General features: G+C 49.2%; 1 protein-coding gene across 3 annotated transcripts in view; it reads left to right on the top strand.

Moving 5' to 3' along the window:
- The window catches only part of CLSTN1 (calsyntenin 1), a 94,774-nt gene that overhangs the window by 71,189 nt on the left and 3,435 nt on the right, over positions 1-20,150 (top strand). For 2 of the 3 annotated variants that reach the window (XM_039474034.2, XM_039474033.2), the window contains 12 exons: positions 2,606-2,814; positions 4,724-4,873; positions 5,297-5,482; positions 7,966-8,214; positions 8,597-8,718; positions 12,701-12,863; positions 16,045-16,101; positions 17,563-17,720; positions 17,990-18,138; positions 18,432-18,658; positions 19,409-19,579; positions 19,999-20,144. In XM_039474034.2, coding sequence (XP_039329968.2) covers positions 2,606-2,814; positions 4,724-4,873; positions 5,297-5,482; positions 7,966-8,214; positions 8,597-8,718; positions 12,701-12,863; positions 16,045-16,101; positions 17,563-17,720; positions 17,990-18,138; positions 18,432-18,658; positions 19,409-19,579; positions 19,999-20,144 — 1,987 coding nt within the window. The remainder of the gene's footprint in view (positions 1-2,605; positions 2,815-4,723; positions 4,874-5,296; positions 5,483-7,965; positions 8,215-8,596; positions 8,719-12,700; positions 12,864-16,044; positions 16,102-17,562; positions 17,721-17,989; positions 18,139-18,431; positions 18,659-19,408; positions 19,580-19,998; positions 20,145-20,150) is intronic. The other variant, XM_039474035.2, reaches the window with a different exon arrangement.

The raw sequence follows: 20,150 nt of genomic DNA, 5'->3' as shown, positions 1-20,150 counted from the left end.
CCAACATGGCGAAACCTTGTCTGTACTAAAAATACAAAATTAGCTGAGAGTGGTGGCACGCTTCTGTATGCCTAGCCACTCAGGAGGCTGAGGCAGGAGAATCACTTGAACCTGGGAGGTGGAGGTTGCAGTGAGCCGAGATCATGCCATTGCACTCCAGCCTGGGCAAAAAGAGCGAAACTCCATCTCAAAAAAAAAAAAAAAAAAAAAAAAAAGTAGTGACTGCTGGTGGAAGTAGGCTGACCCACCACCACAGTCCTGAGTGCGTTGCTGCGCCTCCTGCCAGTAAGGAACTGCAGACGTAACAGAGAGGGCTTTGGACAACACAACATGGAACAGGGGTCCCAAAACCCCAGGACGTGGGCCAGTGCTGGTCCATGGCCAGTTAGGAACAGGCCACATAGTAGGAGGTCAGCAGCATGTGAGCTCAGCAGCATCACTGCCTGAGCTCCCCCTCCTGTGAGATCAGCAAGCAGCATCCGGTTCTCAGAGGAGTGTGAACCCCGTTGTGAACCGTGCACGCGAGGGATCTAGACTGCGTGCTCCTTATGAGAAGTGAATGCCTGAGGATCTGAGGTGGGACAGCTTCATGCCAAAACCATCCTCCCACACCCATCAGCGAAAAAGTTGCCTCCCATGAAACCAGTCCTTGGTGGCAAAACAGTTGGGAACCTCTGGTGTTCTCAAGTGTCTACAATTAGATTGTAAGCTCTAGCCTTTTCTAGAGGTCTAGAATTTTCTCCACCACTTGCCGGCCGTTTAGCATTGGGCAAATTTAATTTTGAGTCTGTTTCTTTTTTTCTTTTTCTTTGAGGCAGAATCTTGCTGTCACCCAGGCTAGAGTGCAGTGGCATGATCTCGGCTCACTGCATCCTCCACCTCCGGGGTTCAAGCGATTCTCGTGCCTCAGCTTCCCGAGTAGCTGAGACTACAGGCACGCGCCACCACACCCGGCTAAATTTTGTATTTTTGGTAGAGGCAGAGCTTCACCATGTTGGCGCCAGGCTGGTCTTGAACTCTGACCTCTGGTGTTCCTCCCACCTCGGCTTCCCAAAGTGCTGGGATTACAGTCGTGAGCCACTGCGCCCAGCCTTGAGTCTCAGTTTCTACTTAGCACATGTACAAAGAAGGGTATGTGGGAGAGATGGTGTCACATACCCCATTGAGAGGGGCAGGCCGATGGCACTGGGATGAGAGGCTCGTGGTGAGCGGAGGGTGCTGTGTGCCAGTGTGTCACTCCTCTTCTTCTTCCACTGTGTGATACTATTGTTTCCCTTGAAAAGGTCATCGTTTGACCAAAGACCTTGTCTGATGCAGAAGCAGCGCTGGCCATTAGCCCTTGAAACCTAGTTTTATTTGTAGCCAGGTCTGATGATGCCTTAATTTTCTTTTTCTTTCTTTCTTTCTTTTTTTTTTTTTTTGAGATGGCGTCTCACTCTGTCGCCAGGCTGGAGTGCAGTGGCGTGATCTCAGCTCACTGCAACCTCTGACTCCCGTGTTCAAGCAATTCTGCCTCAGCCTCCTGAGTAACAGGGACCATAAGCGCGTGCCACCACGCCCGGCTAATTTTTGTATTTTTAGTAGAGACGGGGTTTCACCATGTTGGCCAGGCTGCTGTTGATCTCCTGACCTTGTGATCCACCTGCCTCACCCTCCCAAAGTGCTGGGATTACAGACGTGAACTACCGTGCCTGGCCGACACCCTAATTTTCTTGGTAACTGAGCTGGGGGTGGCAGGTGACAGCCACAGCCTGCCGCTCCTGAGCGCTTCCATTTGTTGAATCAGGACCAGGTGATGTCATGGTCTCTAGCCTGTTCTCTAGAAGTAGGGCAGGATTTGCTTCAACTCTCAGAATAAACCATTTCATGCTTTCTCTGTTTCTTTTTTTTTTGAGACGGAGTTTCGCTCTTGTTACCCAGGCTGGAGTGCAATGGCGCGATCTCGGCTCACCGCAACCTCCGCCTCCTGGGTTCAGGCAATTCTCCTGCCTCAGCCTCCTGAGTAGCTGGGATTACAGGCACGCGCCACCATGCCCAGCTAACTTTTTGTATTTTTAGTAGAGACGGGGTTTCACCATGTTGACCAGGATGGTCTCGATCTCTCGACCTCGTGATCCACCCACCTCTGCCTCCCAAAGTGCTGGGATTACAGGCTTGAGCCACCGCGCCCGGTCGCTTTCTCTGTTTCTTACCCCTCCTTCCCTTGGCTCTATTTTTTTCTGGATTTTGCAACAAAATATATAAAAGTTTCAGCTTTATAATTGGAGAGCAAACAGATGTCTGGTATTGTTTATCTCCCTTCTGCCTGTCTTGTCCCATATTGTCAAAACCCCAAGTCTCTTTTATTTTAGATGATTGATTGCTTTTTTGCCTTATTCTTAGGATATGGAAGAATCGACCCAAATCCCTCTTTTAACTTTATATATCTCCACACTGAATGAAAAGCAGTGAATAGCTTGGTTTAATTTTTGACTTCATCATATGAATTTCATGAAATGAGGAAATTTTGAAGTAGGGCAGAATTGATATGTTTTGGGTAAACACATATACACACTGAAAACAAGCAAAAAAAAAAAAATTTTTTTTTCTCCCTCCCTTCGTCCAGAGCCACTGTCCATATTCAGGTGAACGATGTGAATGAGTACGCGCCCGTGTTCAAGGAGAAGTCCTACAAAGCCACGGTCATCGAAGGGAGGCAGTACGACAGCGTTCTGAGGGTGGAGGCCGTGGATGCTGACTGCTCCCCGCAGTTCAGCCAGATCTGCAGCTACGAAATCATCACTCCCGATGTGCCCTTTACCGTCGACAAAGATGGTAAGAACGGAGGAGCCAGCTTTCCTTAGCAAGGGCCCGCAGTCACTGGGCAGACAGGCCCTGCTAACCCCACCGACTTCACACCCAGCTTCTGTGCTTTGCCAGAACTTCCACAAAACTCACAGGCTGGAGACCTAACCTGGTGTGTGTTTGCTTTTAATTGTGAAAACATTTAAGTTTCTTCTTTGTCCCCGACAGCTTCTTCTCTGAAACCTGCAAGTCCTGTGTTCTCTTCTGGGGCTCACCTCTTTTCTGCTTTCCCACCAAAATCAAATAAAAATCCCCCCGCGTGGCACGGATTTATTTTTTTAATCTTCTTAACTTTCAATCCACATACATCTGAATGACACCTTTAAACTTAGTTTGTCTTATCTTCTATTCTCCATTAAGTTTTTTGTTTTTGTTTTTGTTTTTTTCTTTTTTTGAGACAGAGTCTCACTCTGTTCCCCAGGCTGGAGTACAGTGGTGCAATCTCAGCTCACTGCAACGTTTTTCTCCCAGGCTCAAGTAGTTCTCCTGCCTCAGCCTCTCAAGTAGCTGGGATTACAGGCACCTGCCACCATGACCAGCTAATTTTTTGTGTGTTTTTAGAAGAGATGGGCTGTTACTTTTTTTTTTTTGAGACGGAGTTTCGCTCTTGTTACCCAGGCTGGAGTGCAATGGCACGATCTCGGCTCACCGCAACCTCCGCCTCCTGGGTTCAGGCAATTCTCCTGCCTCAGCCTCCTGAGTAGCTGGGATTACAGGCACGCACCACCATGCCCAGCTAACTTTTGTATTTTAGTAGAGACGGGGTTTCACTATGTTGACCAGGATGGCTTCGATCTCTTGACCTCGTGATCCACCCGCCTCAGCCTCCCAAAGTGCTGGGATTACAGGCGTGAGCCACCGCGCCCGGCTGAGATGAGCTGTTACTATGTTGGCCACGAGCTCCTCATCTCAGGTGATCCACCAGCCTTGGCCTCCCAGAGTGCTGGGATTATATGCGTGAGCCACTGTGCCCGGCCATGTTCTCCATTAAGTTAGAAAGTTAGAATCCTTGTCAATCTAGTTAGTTGTTTGAGGAAAAAAAAAAAAAAAATCTTCTGCCACATCATCATCATCTCCTTCTTCCTTTTATTTTTTTGAGAGAAAGTCTTGCTCTGTTGCCCAGGCTGGAATCCAGTGGTGCATTATTGCTCACTGTAACCTCAAACTCCTGCGCTCAAGGGATCCTCCTGCAACAGCCTCCATAGTAGCTCGGACTGCAGGCACACACCTGTAGTCCCAGCTGCTTTGGGAGGCTGAGGTGGGAGAATCGCTTGAACCCAGGAGGCAGAGGTTGCGGTGAGCTGAGACCGCACCACTGCGCCCCAGCCTGAGCAGCAGATCAAGATCCTGTTTCGGAAAGAAAAAAAAGATAATACAATGTTTCTATTGTTAATGCACAGTCCAGAATCTTTGATGGAATTACAGGTATTGCAAACACTTTGCAGACATCTGCACTCACGTTGAAAAAGCAGGCTTCTATTCTAAGCAGGCGGTGGTGGGAAATCGCTCTTGAATAAAGTAAATCTTTGAGCAGTGATCTTGTATTTAATATTTGAGGTACTTGAATTATTTGGTCTTTTTAATTCTCTTAATGTATGTAAACGGTTCAATCTGAATGTAAAGCCAGATGTAACGCTGGAAGAGTAAGTAGAGAGGGAGTGTGTAGCTCCTCTCTTCTGTTTAAACTCTTCAGGGGGGATTTAGTGTTTGTTCGCGCCCAGGGAAGACAGCTTGAGGGTTAAGCATCCCAAGCGTGCGTGTATTTCTGGGGCAGTATTTACAGGGTGTAAAGCGTATGTGTTTTGTGTTTCTGCCTAGGACAACGAAAGTCAAAACCGCGTGGGTTTTGGTTCTCACTGTTGTTTTTGCCCTCTGTAAGGTTATATAAAAAACACAGAGAAGTTAAACTATGGAAAAGAACATCAGTATAAGCTGACTGTCACTGCCTACGACTGTGGGAAGAAAAGAGCCACAGAAGATGTTTTGGTGAAGATCAGCGTCAAGCCCACCTGCACCCCTGGGTGGCAAGGTGAGCCCCATTCTGTCTGCTGTGCTCATATCTGTTCTTAAAACTGATATGCCGGGCCGGGTGTGGTGGCTCACGCCTGTGATCCCAACACTTTGGGAGGCTGAGGCGGGCAGATCACGAGGTCAGGAGATCGAGACCGTCCCGGCTAATAGGATGAAACCTTATCTCTACTAAAACTACAAAAAATTAGCTGGGCATGGTGGCACACACCTGTAGTCTCAGCTACTTGGGAGTCTGAGGCAGGAGAATCCCTTGAACCCAGAAGGCAGAGGTTGCAGTGAGCTGAGATTGCACCACTGCGCTCCAGCCTGGGTGACAGAGTCTCTGTCTCAAAACAAACAAAGAAACAAAAAAACCCTTATACGCCATGGCAACCTAAAGTGTGAGTTTTCCTTCTCCCATGCTGATGTGTGGACAATACAGGCTGGAACAACAGGATTGAGTATGAACCAGGCACAGGCGCGTTGGCCGTCTTTCCAAATATCCACCTGGAGACGTGTGACGAGCCAGTTGCCTCAGTACAGGCCACGGTGGAGCTAGAAACCAGCCACATAGGGAAAGGCTGCGACCGAGACACCTACTCAGAGAAGTCCCTCCACCGGCTCTGTGGTAAGGAGACCAGGCGCTCCTGCGGCCGGCCGGCTTCGGTGAAGGTGGGAGGGATCTTTACAACTGGAAATACTTGTGTGTGTTGTGTTCATGATTATTAACTGTGATAGAGAATCTAAATTTCTGAAATGAATTTTGCTGCCTTGCTAGCTGGTTTTCATCCTGGATGGGCTTTGGGGGTGGAGTGAGGAGTGTATATCAGCTCCTCAAGTCTATTGAGCTGTTGTGTATATGTTCATTTTAAGAACCACTGATGGGCAGTGGCGCATGCCTGTACTCCCAGGACTCTGGGAGGCCAAGGCAGGCAGATCATGAGGTCAGGAGATCAAGACCATCTTGGCCAGCATGGTGAAACCCCATCTCTACTAAAAATACAAAAATTAGCTGGGCGTGGTGGCGTGCATCTGTAGTCCCAGCTACTCAGGAGGCTGAGGCAGGAGAATCCTTGAACCTGGAGGTTGCTGTGAGCTATCACGCCACTGCACTCCAGCCTGGCGACAGAGCAATACTCCGTCTTAAAAAAAAAAAGAAAACAAAACAGTGATGGCCAGGTGTGGTGGCTTGTGCCTGTCATTCCAGCTCTTTAGGAGTCTGAGATGGGAGGATCATTTGAACCCAGGAGTTTGAGACCAGCCTGGGCAACAGAGTGAGACTCCATCTCTACACAAAATAGAAAAATTAACTGGGCATGGTGACATGCACCTGTGGTTCTAGCTACTGAGGAGGCTAAGGCAGGAGGATCACCTGAGCCTGGGAGGTTGAGGCTGCGGTGAGGTGAGGCACCATTGCACTCCAGCCTGGGCAATAGAGTGAGACTGTTTCAAAAACAGAACCATTGATTTGAAGGAAGTATTTCTCCAACACACATTGAGAATCATCCAAAAAGGGGTTCTGTAGGAGTACATGGAGTGAGATGTTTACTTAAGAACTGAAGAAAAAGGCCAGGCACGGGGGTTCATGCCTGTAATCCTAGCACTTTGGGAGGCTGAGGCGGATGGATTGCTCGAGCCCAAGAGTTTGAGACCAGCCTCAGCAACGTGGTAACGCCATCTTTACAAAAAAAAATACAAAGACTGGCATGGTGGTGCACACCTGTAGTCTCAACTACTGGGGGACTGAGGTAGGAGGATCACTTGAGCCCAGGAGGTGATGTTGCTGGGAGCCAAGATCACGCTACTGCACTCCAGCCTGGTTGACAGAGTGAGAACCTGTCTCAAAAAGAAAAAAGAACCGAAGGAAAAATATAGGTAATACAACAGCTTTCAACAAACATGAAGTAGAAAATCAAAACTAAAGATAGCCACATCTAACTTAGAATCTCAGTAGACTTTATATATCACAATATTGTATGGAGAAATTGAGGAACAGAATTACTGGGAAACCCAGCAGAAGGCTAGGCCTCTCTCTTTGCTGTCAGCTGTGGATATTTGTCTGGTTTATCTAAATGAAGGAGAGGTGAGGTGTGGATGGCTTTCATGAAAGATGCCGAGAGAAGAATATTTAGTTGGCTAGTGATACAGTCCCACTAAATGAAGCAGCCTCTTCATAAACTGGAAGGGTCTTTTATGTTTCAAGAGCTGCTTGGAAACAGCTTTGCAGGAAGCATTTTCTTAAACTGATCAATCTTTTCACTAGCCTGATAACAACCCTGAGATTTAAGTACCTGGTTTTCTTACATAATCGAAAATTATCTGGATCACTTGAGGTCAGGAGTTCGAGACCATCCTGACCAACATGATGAAACCCCGTCTTTACTAAAAATACAAAAATCAGCTGGGCCTGGTGGCGGGTGCCTGTAATCCAGCTACTTGGGAGGCTGAGGCAGGAGAATCGCTTGAACCCAGGAGGTTGCAGTGAGCCAAGATCGTGCCACTGCTCTCCTGCCTAGGCGACAAAGCTAGACGTTGTCTAAAAAAAAAAAAGAAAAGAAAAGAAAAGAAAATGATCATATGGTAAATAAACCAAAGGAGAAAACTAGACATTATGTGACCACAGCCCGACGATGAATGTGGTGGAATGTTTGGCAACTCTAAATCCAAATATTCATAATTGCCACCTAAATAAGTTAGGAGGTCTGGAACATTTTCTGTTTTAAACCATGCACAGAATTATGATGTATAAAAATCATTCTCTCATTTCATGGTATAAAGTGAAATTTTTTTTCCAGCAGAGTCAAGTTAGGAAGAATAGAAGGAATTTGAGTGCTTACTGTATACACCGGGCACTTTCTTTTTCCTTTTTTGTTTTTTTTGATACAGAGTTTCCCTCTGTCGCTCAGGCTGGAGCGCAGTGGAGCATAGTATGAGCTGATACCGTGCCACTGTACTCCAGCCTGGGCGACAGAGCAAGACTCTGTCTCGAGAAAGAAACAAGAGGTGAACTGGAGCCAGCAGATTGCCTAAGAGGAAGGCAGGCGCGCGCCTGGGGCTGGAGGTGCGCAGAACCTCTGGCTCCTTGAGTTTCAGCAAGCACTGTGGCTTCAGGTGCGGCCGCGGGCACTGCCGAGCTGCTGCCATCCCCGAGCGGCCCCCTCAACTGGACCGCGGGCCTCCCCACCGACAACGGCCACGACAGCGACCAGGTGTTTGAGTTCAACGGCACCCAGGCAGTGAGGATCCCAGACGGCGTTGTGTCGGTCAGCCCCAGAGAGCCATTCACCATCTCCGTGTGGATGAGGCATGGGCCTTTCGGCAGGAAGAAGGAGACGATTCTTTGCAGTTCCGACAAAACAGGTAGGGTAATATCTCTGCAAACTATGCCAGGCCCCAGTGTCCAGTGGGGTGGGTGCCTGGGGCAGGTTCCCTCTCCTTTCCCAGGGCCCCCTGCCAGACCAGGTGCCCGTAGGCCGTGTGCTAGGCTGTGTGCCGGGGCACTTCCTCCCCCAGAGCCACGGCCTGGGCACGTGGGTCTTTGCTGCTCTTGCTCAGCGGGGTCCCTGGTGACCACAGGCCCCTCTGCTCAGAAAAGCCCAAGCGTGTTTGTTTCTAAGCCCTGCCCTGGCTCAGCTGAAGAGTTCATTTATGCAGATGAAATTCCGTCTTCAAAATCCATTCAAGAAATAGCTTTCCTTTGGGTCTTGAGTTGGCAGTTTACCCACAGAAACTGCCTTTGCAGATATGAATCGGCACCACTACTCACTGTACGTCCACGGGTGCCGGCTGGTCTTCCTCCTCCGCCAGGAGCCTTCAGAGGACAAGAAATACAGACCTGCAGAATTCCACTGGAAGCTGAATCAGGTGAGTGAATTGAAAATACACTCGTGGGGCCAGGCAAGGTGCTCACTCCTGTAATCCCGGCACTTTGGGAGACTGAGGCGGGAGGGTTGCTTGAGCCCAGAAGTTCAAGACCAGCCTGGTTCAAGACCAACATACCGAGATCCTGTCTCTACAAAAAAAATAAAATAACTGGGTCTGGTGGCACATGCCTATAGTCCCAGGTACTTGGGGAGCTGAGGTGGGAGGATTGATGGAGCCCAGGGGGTCAAGGCTGCAGTGAGCTGTGATTGTGCTCCAGCCTGCATTACTGACTGAGACCCCCATCTCAAAAGAAAAAGAAAACATGCTAATTATCATCTTCTACGAGTAAGCGGGTACTGCAAACTTGTACATGATTGGCTTTGTATAGTTAGTGTATATTTATAATTTTATGATTTCTGTGTGGGTAATAGGGTAGCAATTTAAATCTGACAACTTTCCACTGAAAGCCTACATTTTTTCCCCATATATTTTATATATAAAGTATTGCTCTAAAAATTGTATATTTTGACTGGGCACAGTGGCTCATGCCTGTAATCCCAACACTTTGGGAGGCTGAGGCAGGCAGATCATGAGGTCAGGAGATTGAGACCATCCTAGACAACATGGTGAAACCCTGTCTCTAAAAATACAATAATTAGCCAGGCGTGGTGGCAGGCACCTGTAGTCCCAGCTACTTGGGAGACTGAGGCAGGAGAATTGCCTGAACCCGGTAGGCAGGGGCTGCAGTGAGCCAGTATCTTGCCCCTGTACTCCAGCCTGGCAACAGAGTGAGATTATGTCTCAAAAACAAACAAAAAATTGTATATTTTATATTTAAAATACTGTTACCGAAATAAGCATCATTTGCTTAAAATTGGGATTGAGTCTGGGCGCGGTGGCTCACGCCTGTAATCCCGGCACTTTGAGAGGCTGAGGCAAGTGGATCACCTGAAGTCAGGAGTTCAAGACCAGCCTGACCAATATGGTGAAACCTTGCTTCTACTAAAAATACAAAACTTAGCTGGGCATGGTGGCATATGCCTGTAATCCCAGCTACTTGGAAGGGTGAGACAGAATTACTTGAACCCGGGAGGCAGAGGTTGCAGTGAGTCAAGATCACACCAGTGCACTCCAACCTGAGTAACAGAGTAGTGAGACTCGCTTCAAAAAAAATAATAAAAATTGGCCCGGTGCGGTGGCTCATGCCTGTAATCCCAGCACTTTGGGAGGCCGAGGCAGGTGGGTCACAAGGTCAAGAGATTGAGACCATCCTGGCTAACATGGTGAAACCCCGTCTCTACTAAAAAAAAAAAAAAAAAAATAGAAAAATAGCTGGGCATGGTGGTGCGCGCCTGTAGTCCCAGCTACTCGGGAGGCTGAGGCAGGAGAATTGCTTGAACCCGGGAGGCGGAAGTTGCAGTGAGCTGAGATTGCACCACTGCACTCCAGCCTGGCGCCTGGCGACAGAGCAAGATGCTGTCTCAAAAAATAAATAATTAAATATTAACTAAATAAGTAAATAAATTAAAGTAAAATTGGGATTGAGATCCTTGTGTTTATTTCTGCATCATTTAAAGCCTTGGCCCCTAAACTGTGCCAGGGAGCCCCAGGTGAATCAGCAGTTCTTGGCGTCACAGGATGTCTTAAAATTCAAGGGACCAGCAATCTTGACATCTTTCAGATGCCACACAAACAACTTCTTGAACTAGTTGCCAGTTTTGACCTTAGATAATATTACGTTCCTTTTGATGATGTCATGTCTTTGGGAAGCACATTTTCTTTTTCCTTGTTGTTTTTGTTGGTGGTAATTTTTTTTTTTTTTTTTTTTTTTTTTGAGATGGAGTCTCACTCTGTCACTCAGGCTGGAGTGCAATGATGTGATCTAAGCTCACTGTAACCTCTGTGTCCCGGGTTCAAGCAGTTCACCTGCCTCAGCCTCTTGAATAGCTGGGACTACAGGCACGCACCACCATGCCTGGCTAACTTTTGTATTTTTAGTGGAGACGGGGTTTCACCGTATTGGCCAGGCTGGTCTCGAACTCCTGACCTCAAGTGATGCACCCACCTCAGCTTCCCAAAGTGCTGGGATTACAGGCATGAGCCACCGTGCCTGGCTGCAAAGCTAATTTTCTGGCAGTTGCTCTGATAAAAAAGCAGATATCCGTGAAAACCTCTATGTGTCACAGGAAACGAGAGAGCACTGTAAAACGAGAAAGCCTCATTAAGATCAGAACAGATCATTTCTTCTTTTGATATAGAGTTGGGACCAGAAGGAAAGCTTTGGCCTTACTGTCATTTTACTTGACCCACGGAGTTAGTGGGCAAAAGCTGACATAACATTATATGTGCCAGCAGTTGCTAAAATATAAAATATGATATTGTCTAAAATAATCATAGGAGAGAGAAAAGAGAATAAATCAGAAAGAAAAAAGTGTATGATAGTGGAAGGATCAAGTGGGGTTCAGTTGGCAGCATTCATCTTTTATTGGTGTATTTTTTTTTTTTTGCAATGATGATGCAAAGGCAATTGGTGTTTTTTTTTTTTTTAATTCATGTGAATGATTATTTCTCAGAAACTATTATGATTATTTTCAAGAAACTAAAGAAAGGCTTAGTCTGGAAAAAATATTTTGCAACACAGGTAGATATTTTAGTACAGTTCTGTTATAGTAGGCATAGTCTATATTTATATATTTAGTTTCTTCTAAGTGCATACTATTTAAAAACTATATTAAGCAAAATTTCAGACTTGTATAAAAGCAGACAGATGAGTGTAGAGAATAGCCCTGTGTGCCCTTATAACTTCAACAACTGCCAACTCTGGGTCAGTCTTGTTTCATTGTGACCCCTACTCATTGCTAATAATTTTTATTATCTGCTCACACATTGCTTAACAATTTTCAAGAAATCCCAGATAGAGCAGTTCATTCTTGTAGATGCCTGTATGTCATTACACATCTCTGACAGACAGTCGTAATCACAGCACTCTTTCACATTAAAAAAAACTAAGTAAAATTTCAAATCTAATCAAAGAGAGCCAGTCAGTGTTCAGATTTCAAGTAGCCTCATAAACCTTTTTGTTTTTATAATTTGTCTGAGTTACAACCAGATAAGGGGCCCCCATTGCAGCTGGCTGATGCGTCTTTACACGCTCATCATCATGGGATAGAAACGCAGTTTGATTTGGGGTGCCCTTGGAGCGGATGTTCGTATTTATTGAGATCATCAACTTTGAGTTGGAAAAGAAAATACATGTACTGTGGTGTGCCTTATTCTGAGATTAAAGGCACTGTCTTGGAGGGATGAGATAGAGTCTTGCTCTGTCACCCAGGCTGGAGTGCAGTGGCGAGATCTCAGCTCACTGCAACCTCTGCCTCCTGGCTTTAAGCAATTCTTGTGCCTCAGCCTCTCCAGTAGCTGGGACTACAGGCATGAACCACCATGCCTGGGTAATTTTTGTATTTTTGATAGAGACGGGGTTTCACCATGTTGGCCAGACTGGTCTCAGACTCCTGACCTCAAGTGATCTCCTCACCTCGGCCTCCCAAAGTGCTGGGATTACAGGCGTGAGTCACCGGACCCGGCCTAAAGGCGCCTTTTATTTTTATTAAGAAAAGGAATGGCCAGTGGCGAACTAACTCAACCCTTTAGAGGGTGGATATCTAGCTTGCCCATACAGGAACTTTCTGGTGCCATACTGTTGGCAGAGCGGAACTGGGCAGCTCCCTACTTGGGCTGTGTTCTGTGATTAACGAGCAGTGAATGCCATGTAGTTTAGAAACGCCCTAGAGATGCCTTGGCTGCTTTTGGTGAGATGTGTTTGCACAGTATGTTGAGGTTAGATTTTTTTTTTAATCCTTTTCCTTCAGGAAGACCCTTGCTTTGGGTGACTTGGTTTCCATGGGCGTTGTGTTCTCCTCCCTGTGTCGTTGGATGAGAGGGAAGATGGACATCTCACACTCCCGTCCCTTTGCCTCTGTAGGTCTGCGATGAGGAATGGCACCACTACGCCCTCAGTGTGGAATTCCCCAGCGTGACTCTCTATGTGGATGGCACGTCCCACGAGCCCTTCTCTGTGACTGAAGACTACCCGCTCCATCCATCCAAGATAGAAACTCAGCTCGTGGTGGGGGCTTGCTGGCAAGGTAACTGTCATGCCCGCCCGCTGCTGACCTGGGAATTAAGTTGCACGTTTTTACTAGGTTGGTGGCAGCAGGCAGCAGTCAGTGTCCTACAGCCTCACCCTTGTGTCCTGGATCTTTTCCTTCCATTTCCTGTGTGCAGCCTTTTGGGGGCACTGCCGATGCCGCACTCTAGCTAGCTAGCTCTATCTGTGGGTGCTCCATAAGGTGATGGGACTGACCGCCCTTTACCTTTCCCGGAAACCCAGGCGGGAGCGTTCCACAGAGGGAGAGTGTAGTGAGGGGAACTCTTTTATAAGTTAATCTGTTTATCGAAAGGTTCACAAGGACAAAGAGGCAACAGCAAGAGTCAGACACAGAAACAGAAGTGCGCCTTGGACCTGGAGGACCCTTCCAGAGTCTTTATCACTTGGTGACCTGGTAGGAGTACTGTGGGGGCCCTGATCCCCCTCAGCAAGGGCCACGCGTGGGGACGATTCTGTGGAAGTCTCTGCTGAGAGGGGATCCAGTAACCACCGGAGCATCAGTGCTTGTTACTTGTGCTCACCAAGTGGCAGGCTGTGTGCCGACTCCTTTGTACACGTCGCCTCACCTAAACCTTATAATCCCTTTCTTCTAGCCGAAGAAACTCAGGCCCAGAGAAGCCACAAGCCGAGGGTCACCCAGCTGATTAATCAGGAGCACTGGTTTTGAATATTTTTACTTTGAAAAGCCTGTGGGCCAGGGGTGGTGTCTCACGCCTGTAATCCTAGCACTTTGGGAGGCTGAGGCGGGCAGATCACTTGAGGTCAGGAGTTCGAGACCAGCCCGGCCAACATGGTGAAACCCTGTCTCTACTAAAAATACAAAAAATTAGCCAGGCATGGGTGTGTACCTGTGATCCCAGCTGCTTGGGAGGCTCAGGGAGGAGAATCGCTTGAACCTGGGAGGCGGAGGTTGCTTGAGCTCAGAATACCCCATTCCATTCTAGCCTGGGTAACAGAGTGAGACCCTGTCTCAAAAAAAGAAAAGCGTGTGTATGCTGGGCCCACACTCAGACCCACCAGTCAGGGGTTTTATTGTTGTTATTGTTGTTGTTATTTTAACTTTTTATAAACGTGGGCTCTTACCATGTTGCCCAGGCTGATCTCAAACTCCTGGATCAAGAGATCTCCCACCTCAGCCTCCTAAAGTACTGGGATTACAGGTGTGAGCCACCAGACCCAGCTCAGACCTGGGATTTTAAAAGCCCTTTTTTGTGCCTTGGAGCCCTTTGTGGTCTGGCGAGGCTGAGGGACCCCTTCTTGTTAATCTACAAATAAAATACTATAGGATTTCAAGGGTAATCAGTTAAACTGAAATATAGTTATTAACATCCTGAAGTATTAAACTTGTCAAGCAGTAACACCGGGGGTACTTTATGTTAACAAATGAAGAACCAGCTTTAGCAGCAGGTCCAACAGTGGTGTAAGTTCCAAGTCGTGAGGGCTGTGTGGCATCTGCAACAGCCGTGGCCTGGGGTGCAAATACTAGTGACTTACATTGGTGACAAAGTTGCAGTCACTGCTAACACCACGGTGGTGTGTAGCCTACGTGTATAACCAAAGGAAATGCTGAATTTCAGAAGTTAGTGGAAATAGGCATGTAATTTTTCCCATCCAAGTTCATGGACCCCTCAGCTTACCTCAGAGGTTCATGATTCCCACTTTGACCCTTGCACTTGACCCTGTGCTGTGTCATTTCCAGGTGTCATCAGCATTAATTTTTGATTCTTTTTTTCTCCCTATGAAAAGATCATACCTCCTTGAGTTATGAAAGATGGCCGGGGGCAGTGGCTCACGCCCGTATTCCCAACACTTCGGGAGGCCAAGGTGGGCGGATCACTTGAGGTCAGGAGTTCGAGACCAGCATGGCCAACATGATGAAACTCTGTCTCTACTAAAAATACAGTAATTAGTCGGGTGTGGTGGTGAGCGTTTATAATCGCAGCTACTCGGGAGGCACGAGAATCACTTGAACCTGAGAGTTGGAGGATGGAGTGAACCAAGATCGCGCCACTGTACTCTATCCTGGGAGACAGAGCGAGACTCCGTCTCAAAACAGACAAAAAGCAAATAAAACACACAAATTCTTTAAAATTCAGTTAATAGGAAAGAGGATCTCTCTTTTTTTTTTTTTTTTCCTGGTGGTTTCTGACACTTTTACTCCACATCGGCCTTGGAGAGCTTGGGCTGTGAGCTTCATTCCTTTCTAACTGCGTGTTGTGGGGGAGGTCTTGGTGGGTGTGGAGGTAGCACATGGCTGTGGCTCAGTGAGCTTCACCTGGATACACTTCTAGCCATCCCCCGTGATGTGGCCCCAGCCAGCTGCTCCCCAGGGGACTGTCGAGGGGAGGGCTGCAGGGCTGCGGGGTGTGAGGAGCGGCCTTTCTCCTATGTGACCTGGAGAGCGCTGGTTCTGTGCCTAGCCCCTGTGCGTGCGCCTTTCTGGTAGGACGTTACACTCTGGACACTGGACCCAGGAGGTAGAGGAGCTGAAGGTGACTAGGGTCCGCAGGTCCACCGTAGGCTCTGCTTCCCTAGGTGGGTGCCTTAGCCTCTGCGTCTCCCTCTCATTCAGGAAAAGTGATTGAAAATGCCTTCTTTCCCCTGTCGCCTAAAGGTTAACACCTAGACAGATGCAGACTTGTTTGGCACTTTCCAAAATCGACAGACTTCCCCACGTTTTCTGTGTCCCAGGCTTTGGGCGCTGTGTGTGCTGTGCCGTTTCGTCTGCACAGCGTCTTCCCTATTAGGAAGGAGGTGCTGCTGGTCCGGAACTTGGTGTTATCTTTATTGGGAGCAGGGCTGCCGCCCAGGCTGAGCCTCCTGGGAGTGCCCTACTTCCTAGCACAGATGGGGAGGGGTTGAATTTGATGTGTGTGCTTTCACTCACCTGATTTTGAATCTAACGTTATGTTTTGGCGAGGAAGGTGTGGGAAGGTGGAATAAAGGAAGAAAAACCTGGGGCTGGGGGTGGTAAATGTCACTTCTGGGAAAAGCGGATTGAGTACAAGCTTGCGGATGGGTGCACCCCAGGGAGGCGCCACAGGGGGATTTTCTCTTCGTGTTTTGTACTTGGTTGCTTCAAACCTGGGTTTCAGGTCCAATTTGAAGGCCCTAACCTCTCGCTCCTTTCCTGTTGTCTTTGTCTTGCTTTTCCACAGAGTTTTCAGGAGTTGAAAGTGACAATGAAACTGAGCCTGTGACTGTGGCCTCTGCAGGTTGCTGGATTTTTTCCCTACAGTTCACTCTTGTGTTTCATTTAAAGATGATACATTGATTCATTCCACGTGTCGCATGAGATGGCCAGGTTACATTTTGGGCCTGGACACCCTCTGAGCCGCTTCCCCGCATTGTGCTTCCCCGTTGCTTCATGGATTCCCTTTTCTGCCCATGCTGACCCCAGTTGTAGTGAGGACAAATGACATCTCAGGAGATGCACGCATGGGGCTCCCCCCGCCCCCAATCCAGTTTTACCCTGACCGCCCTGCGTGAGGCTCTCTGCTGAAATCTCACAGGCAGATTTGGGAAGCTGCCTCGTGACTGTCATGCCGCTGAACCATGAGACAGGAAAAGACTTGTTTCTAGATACTCTGTCCTGATTGACCGTAAACTTTAAATAGACGTTTCTTTTTTTTTTGAGACGGAGTCTCACTTTGTCATCCAAGCTGGAGGGCAGTGGTGCGATCTCGGCTCACTGCAACCTTCACCTCCCGGGTGCAAGCGATTCTCCTGCCTCAGCCTCCCAAGTAGCTGGGACTACAGGCGCGCGCCACCACGCCCGGCCAATTTTTGTATTTTTAGTAGAGACAGGGTTTTACCATGTTGGCCAGGCTGGTCTCAAACTCCTGACCTCAGGTGATCCACCCACCTTGGCCTCCCAAAGTGCTGGGATTACAGGCGTGAGCCACCATGCCCAGCAAATAGACATTCCTTAGACACCTCAGTTCCTAGTGATGATTTACAGCACCTGATTCCCGTACCAAAATGAGACACATTGCTGAAAATCTGTCTCTTTTCCTTCTTCGGTTTAAGAACAAGGTTTAGTTTAACCTATTTCTGGCCCTTTGTTGCCACATGTCAGGAACCATTTTCTGGGTTTTGGTTTTCCTCGTAACATCTGCACTTCACAGTAATCCTCAGGAGTAGGAGGCAGGAAGAGGCGGCGGAGGGACTCAACACCACAGCATCCTTGAAATAGGCCGTTCCACGCAGGGGAGATTGTAAGCCTCCCTTTTGTCCTCCCTGCCTGGATCATGTGGGTTCATTCCCCAGGGCGTGCTAGGCAGAGAAAACAGCCACGTGGGACCCAGCCAACTCAGAAGGCAGTGGCTGGGGGCTGGGGGCGGTAGGAAGTGTCACCATGCACCCTGGTGATGAGAACAGGGTAGGCTACCTTACTAGGGCGTGGCCAGAGGTGTGGGGACACTCAGGGGACCTCTTGGCTTCAGGTGAGGAGCCCCCAACTCCCCCCTTCTCCAGGCCATGTGCATGATCATGAATGGTTTAATTTCTTCATTGCGCTTCCATGTAGATTGCAAGGCTAACTGGACTTGGTATGAACTAACCTGCATGTCCATCCACCCAGCTGCCAGCACCGGTAACACCGCGTTGAGTGAGAAGTGAGCTGGGCGATGCTGGGCTGCACGCCTGATCTCCTCCTGTTCTCCCCTGACCCAAAGGTGGCGACCTGCACATGACCCAGTTTTTCCGAGGCAACCTGGCTGGCCTAACTCTCCGTTCCGGGAAACTCGCGGATAAGAAGGTGATCGACTGTCTGTATACCTGCAAGGAGGGGCTTGACCTGCAGGTCCCTGAAGACAGCAGCAGAGGCGTACAGGTAACACTGAGCGTCCGGCTGCACAGCACTCATGGGCCCCTTAGACTGCAGCCCCCGGAGGCTGGTGGGATGAGCCAGTAATCTGTGATTGATACGATTACTGTCGAATAAAAGAGCTGTGTTCGCTGGACTTTAACAAGCTTTTCTTTTTCGAGTCAGCAATTCAAATTGACCCCAGGCCGGTCCTCTCTTTGTGGAGGCTTCTGTGGCTTCAGCTGCTGCAGTTCCTTGCCTTATTCCGCTCCTCTCCCTGTCTGGTGTGATTTCAGATCCAAGCACACCCCAGTCAGTTGGTACTGACCTTGGAGGGAGAGGACATCGGGGCACTGGATAAGACAATGCAGCACATCTCCTACCTGAACTCTCGGCAGTTCCCCACGCCCGGAATTCGCAGACTCAAAATCACCAGCACAATCAAGTATGTCCTGATTTTTAACAGTAGGTCTGTTTCTCTCAATGACGTGCGTGTATTTAGGTTTTTAAGACAGCCTAACCTCCCTTCTGTAAGGAAAGGTGAGCCATCGTGTGTTAGCAGAAAGTGTCGGGGAGAGATCTGAGTGACATAGGCATCATGTTGGCAAGTGTGTTCCTGGAGGGGCCCCTGCGGGTATCAGCGGGAGCCTGTGGATCCTACCCGCCATGTGCCTTTGTACAGGTGGCCTCCAGGATCGGCTCCCAAGGCCCTAACCCTTCCCCGTTTCTTGCTGGCAGGTGTTTTAACGAGGCCACCTGCGTGTCAGTCCCCCCAGTAGATGGCTACGTGATGGTTTTACAGCCTGAGGAGCCCAAGATCAGCCTGAGCGGCGTCCACCATTTTGCCCGAGCGGCTTCTGAATTTGAAAGCTCAGAAGGAGTGTTCCTTTTCCCCGAGCTTCGCATCATCAGTACCATCACGAGAGAAGTGGAGCCTGAAGGGGACGGGGCTGAGGACCCCACAGGTAATGCGCTCTGCGGCGCGTGGGCCCCTCGCCTGGGCCGGAAACCCCGTTGCCGTGTGTGCCTCTGGGGCTCTTTGCCTCTGTGGGATCTGGGAGGTTTCATCGTTTTTGTTGCTCTTCTTTCGGGTGCGCTTCTGGGATCCGACCGTGAGCTGGAGCTCATGTGATCTCTGGAGTCCCGCCTGGCGGGCCTTGCATCTTTCCCTGATGGCTCTCAGGCTCTGGGTTGCACCTGCCAGGCCGGTCAGCCCATGGGGGCACAGTGTCCCCACAGCTCTTGCTCAGGACACATGAAACGCCCCCATTTCCTTTTTGTTTTTTAAGATGGAGTCTCTCTCTTGTCACCCAGGCTGGGGTGCAGTAGCACGATCTTGGCTCACTGCAACCTCCACTTCCCGGGTTCAAGTGATTCTTCTGCCTCAGCCTCCTGAGCAGCTGGGACTACAGGCTTGTACCACCAAGCCTGGCTAATTTTTGTATTTTTAGTAGAGACGGGGTTTCACCGTGTTGGCCAGGCTGGTCTCAAACTCCCCACCTCAGGTGATCCACCCACTTCGGCCTCCCAAAGTGCTGGGATTACAGGCGTGAGCCACCCTGCCCGGCCATTTTTGAAAGCGCCTCTTGCTTGCCTCTGTTGTTCGTCCTTACAAGAGCTGTGTGGGTTTGGGGTGAGCCGGCAGGGCATGAGTGTGCCTGGCCACGCTGGGCCCCACTGCTCCTACGGTATTTCTGGTCGGACCTTTTTTGCAGTTCAAGAATCACTGGTGTCTGAGGAGATCGTGCACGACCTGGATACCTGTGAGGTCACAGTGGAGGGAGAGGAGCTGAATCACGAGCAGGAGAGCCTGGAGGTAGACATGGCCCGCCTGCAGCAGAAGGGCATCGAAGTGAGCAGCTCAGAGCTGGGCATGACCTTCACAGGTGAGGCGGAGTGCTGCAGCCACGCTGGTGGGCCAGGCTGCAAGGCGGGATCTTGAGAACTCTTGGCTGGCGGTCGCCTGCCATCCGAGAATGTTGAGTTATCTTAGAGGGAGAGGGAGGGAGCTCGTTTGCTGGGATCACTGCTGGCTGCACACACACTCCCGTCTCCTGGACAGGAGGCAGATGTGCAGCCACTGCCTTCTAAAGGGGAAGGGTTGAGGTGTGGGATGCCACATTCCCCCCGAGAGGGAAGAATGGCCCCATGCATGTAGCATTTATTCCCATGGCTGGAAAGCCAGCTTGTGTGACCCGTTGGCCTAGCTGACCCGGGTGTCTGAGCTACCTGTGTTGATGGCTATGGCCCTGCCTGCGCTTCTGACTTAAGCCACTGGCAATCCTCCCCGTTTTCACCCCTGCAGGCGTGGACACTATGGCCAGCTACGAGGAGGTTTTGCACCTCCTGCGCTATCGGAACTGGCATGCCAGGTCCTTGCTTGACCGGAAGTTCAAGCTCATCTGCTCAGAGCTGAACGGCCGCTACATCAGCAATGAATTTAAGGTGGAGGTGAGT

This window comes from Saimiri boliviensis, chromosome 11 (genome assembly GCF_048565385.1).
Source record: "Saimiri boliviensis isolate mSaiBol1 chromosome 11, mSaiBol1.pri, whole genome shotgun sequence".
In the NCBI taxonomy this organism is placed as follows: domain Eukaryota; kingdom Metazoa; phylum Chordata; class Mammalia; order Primates; family Cebidae; genus Saimiri; species Saimiri boliviensis.
The sequence above is the reverse complement of the archived record's forward strand: the minus strand, read 5'-3'. Positions and strand labels throughout refer to the sequence as shown.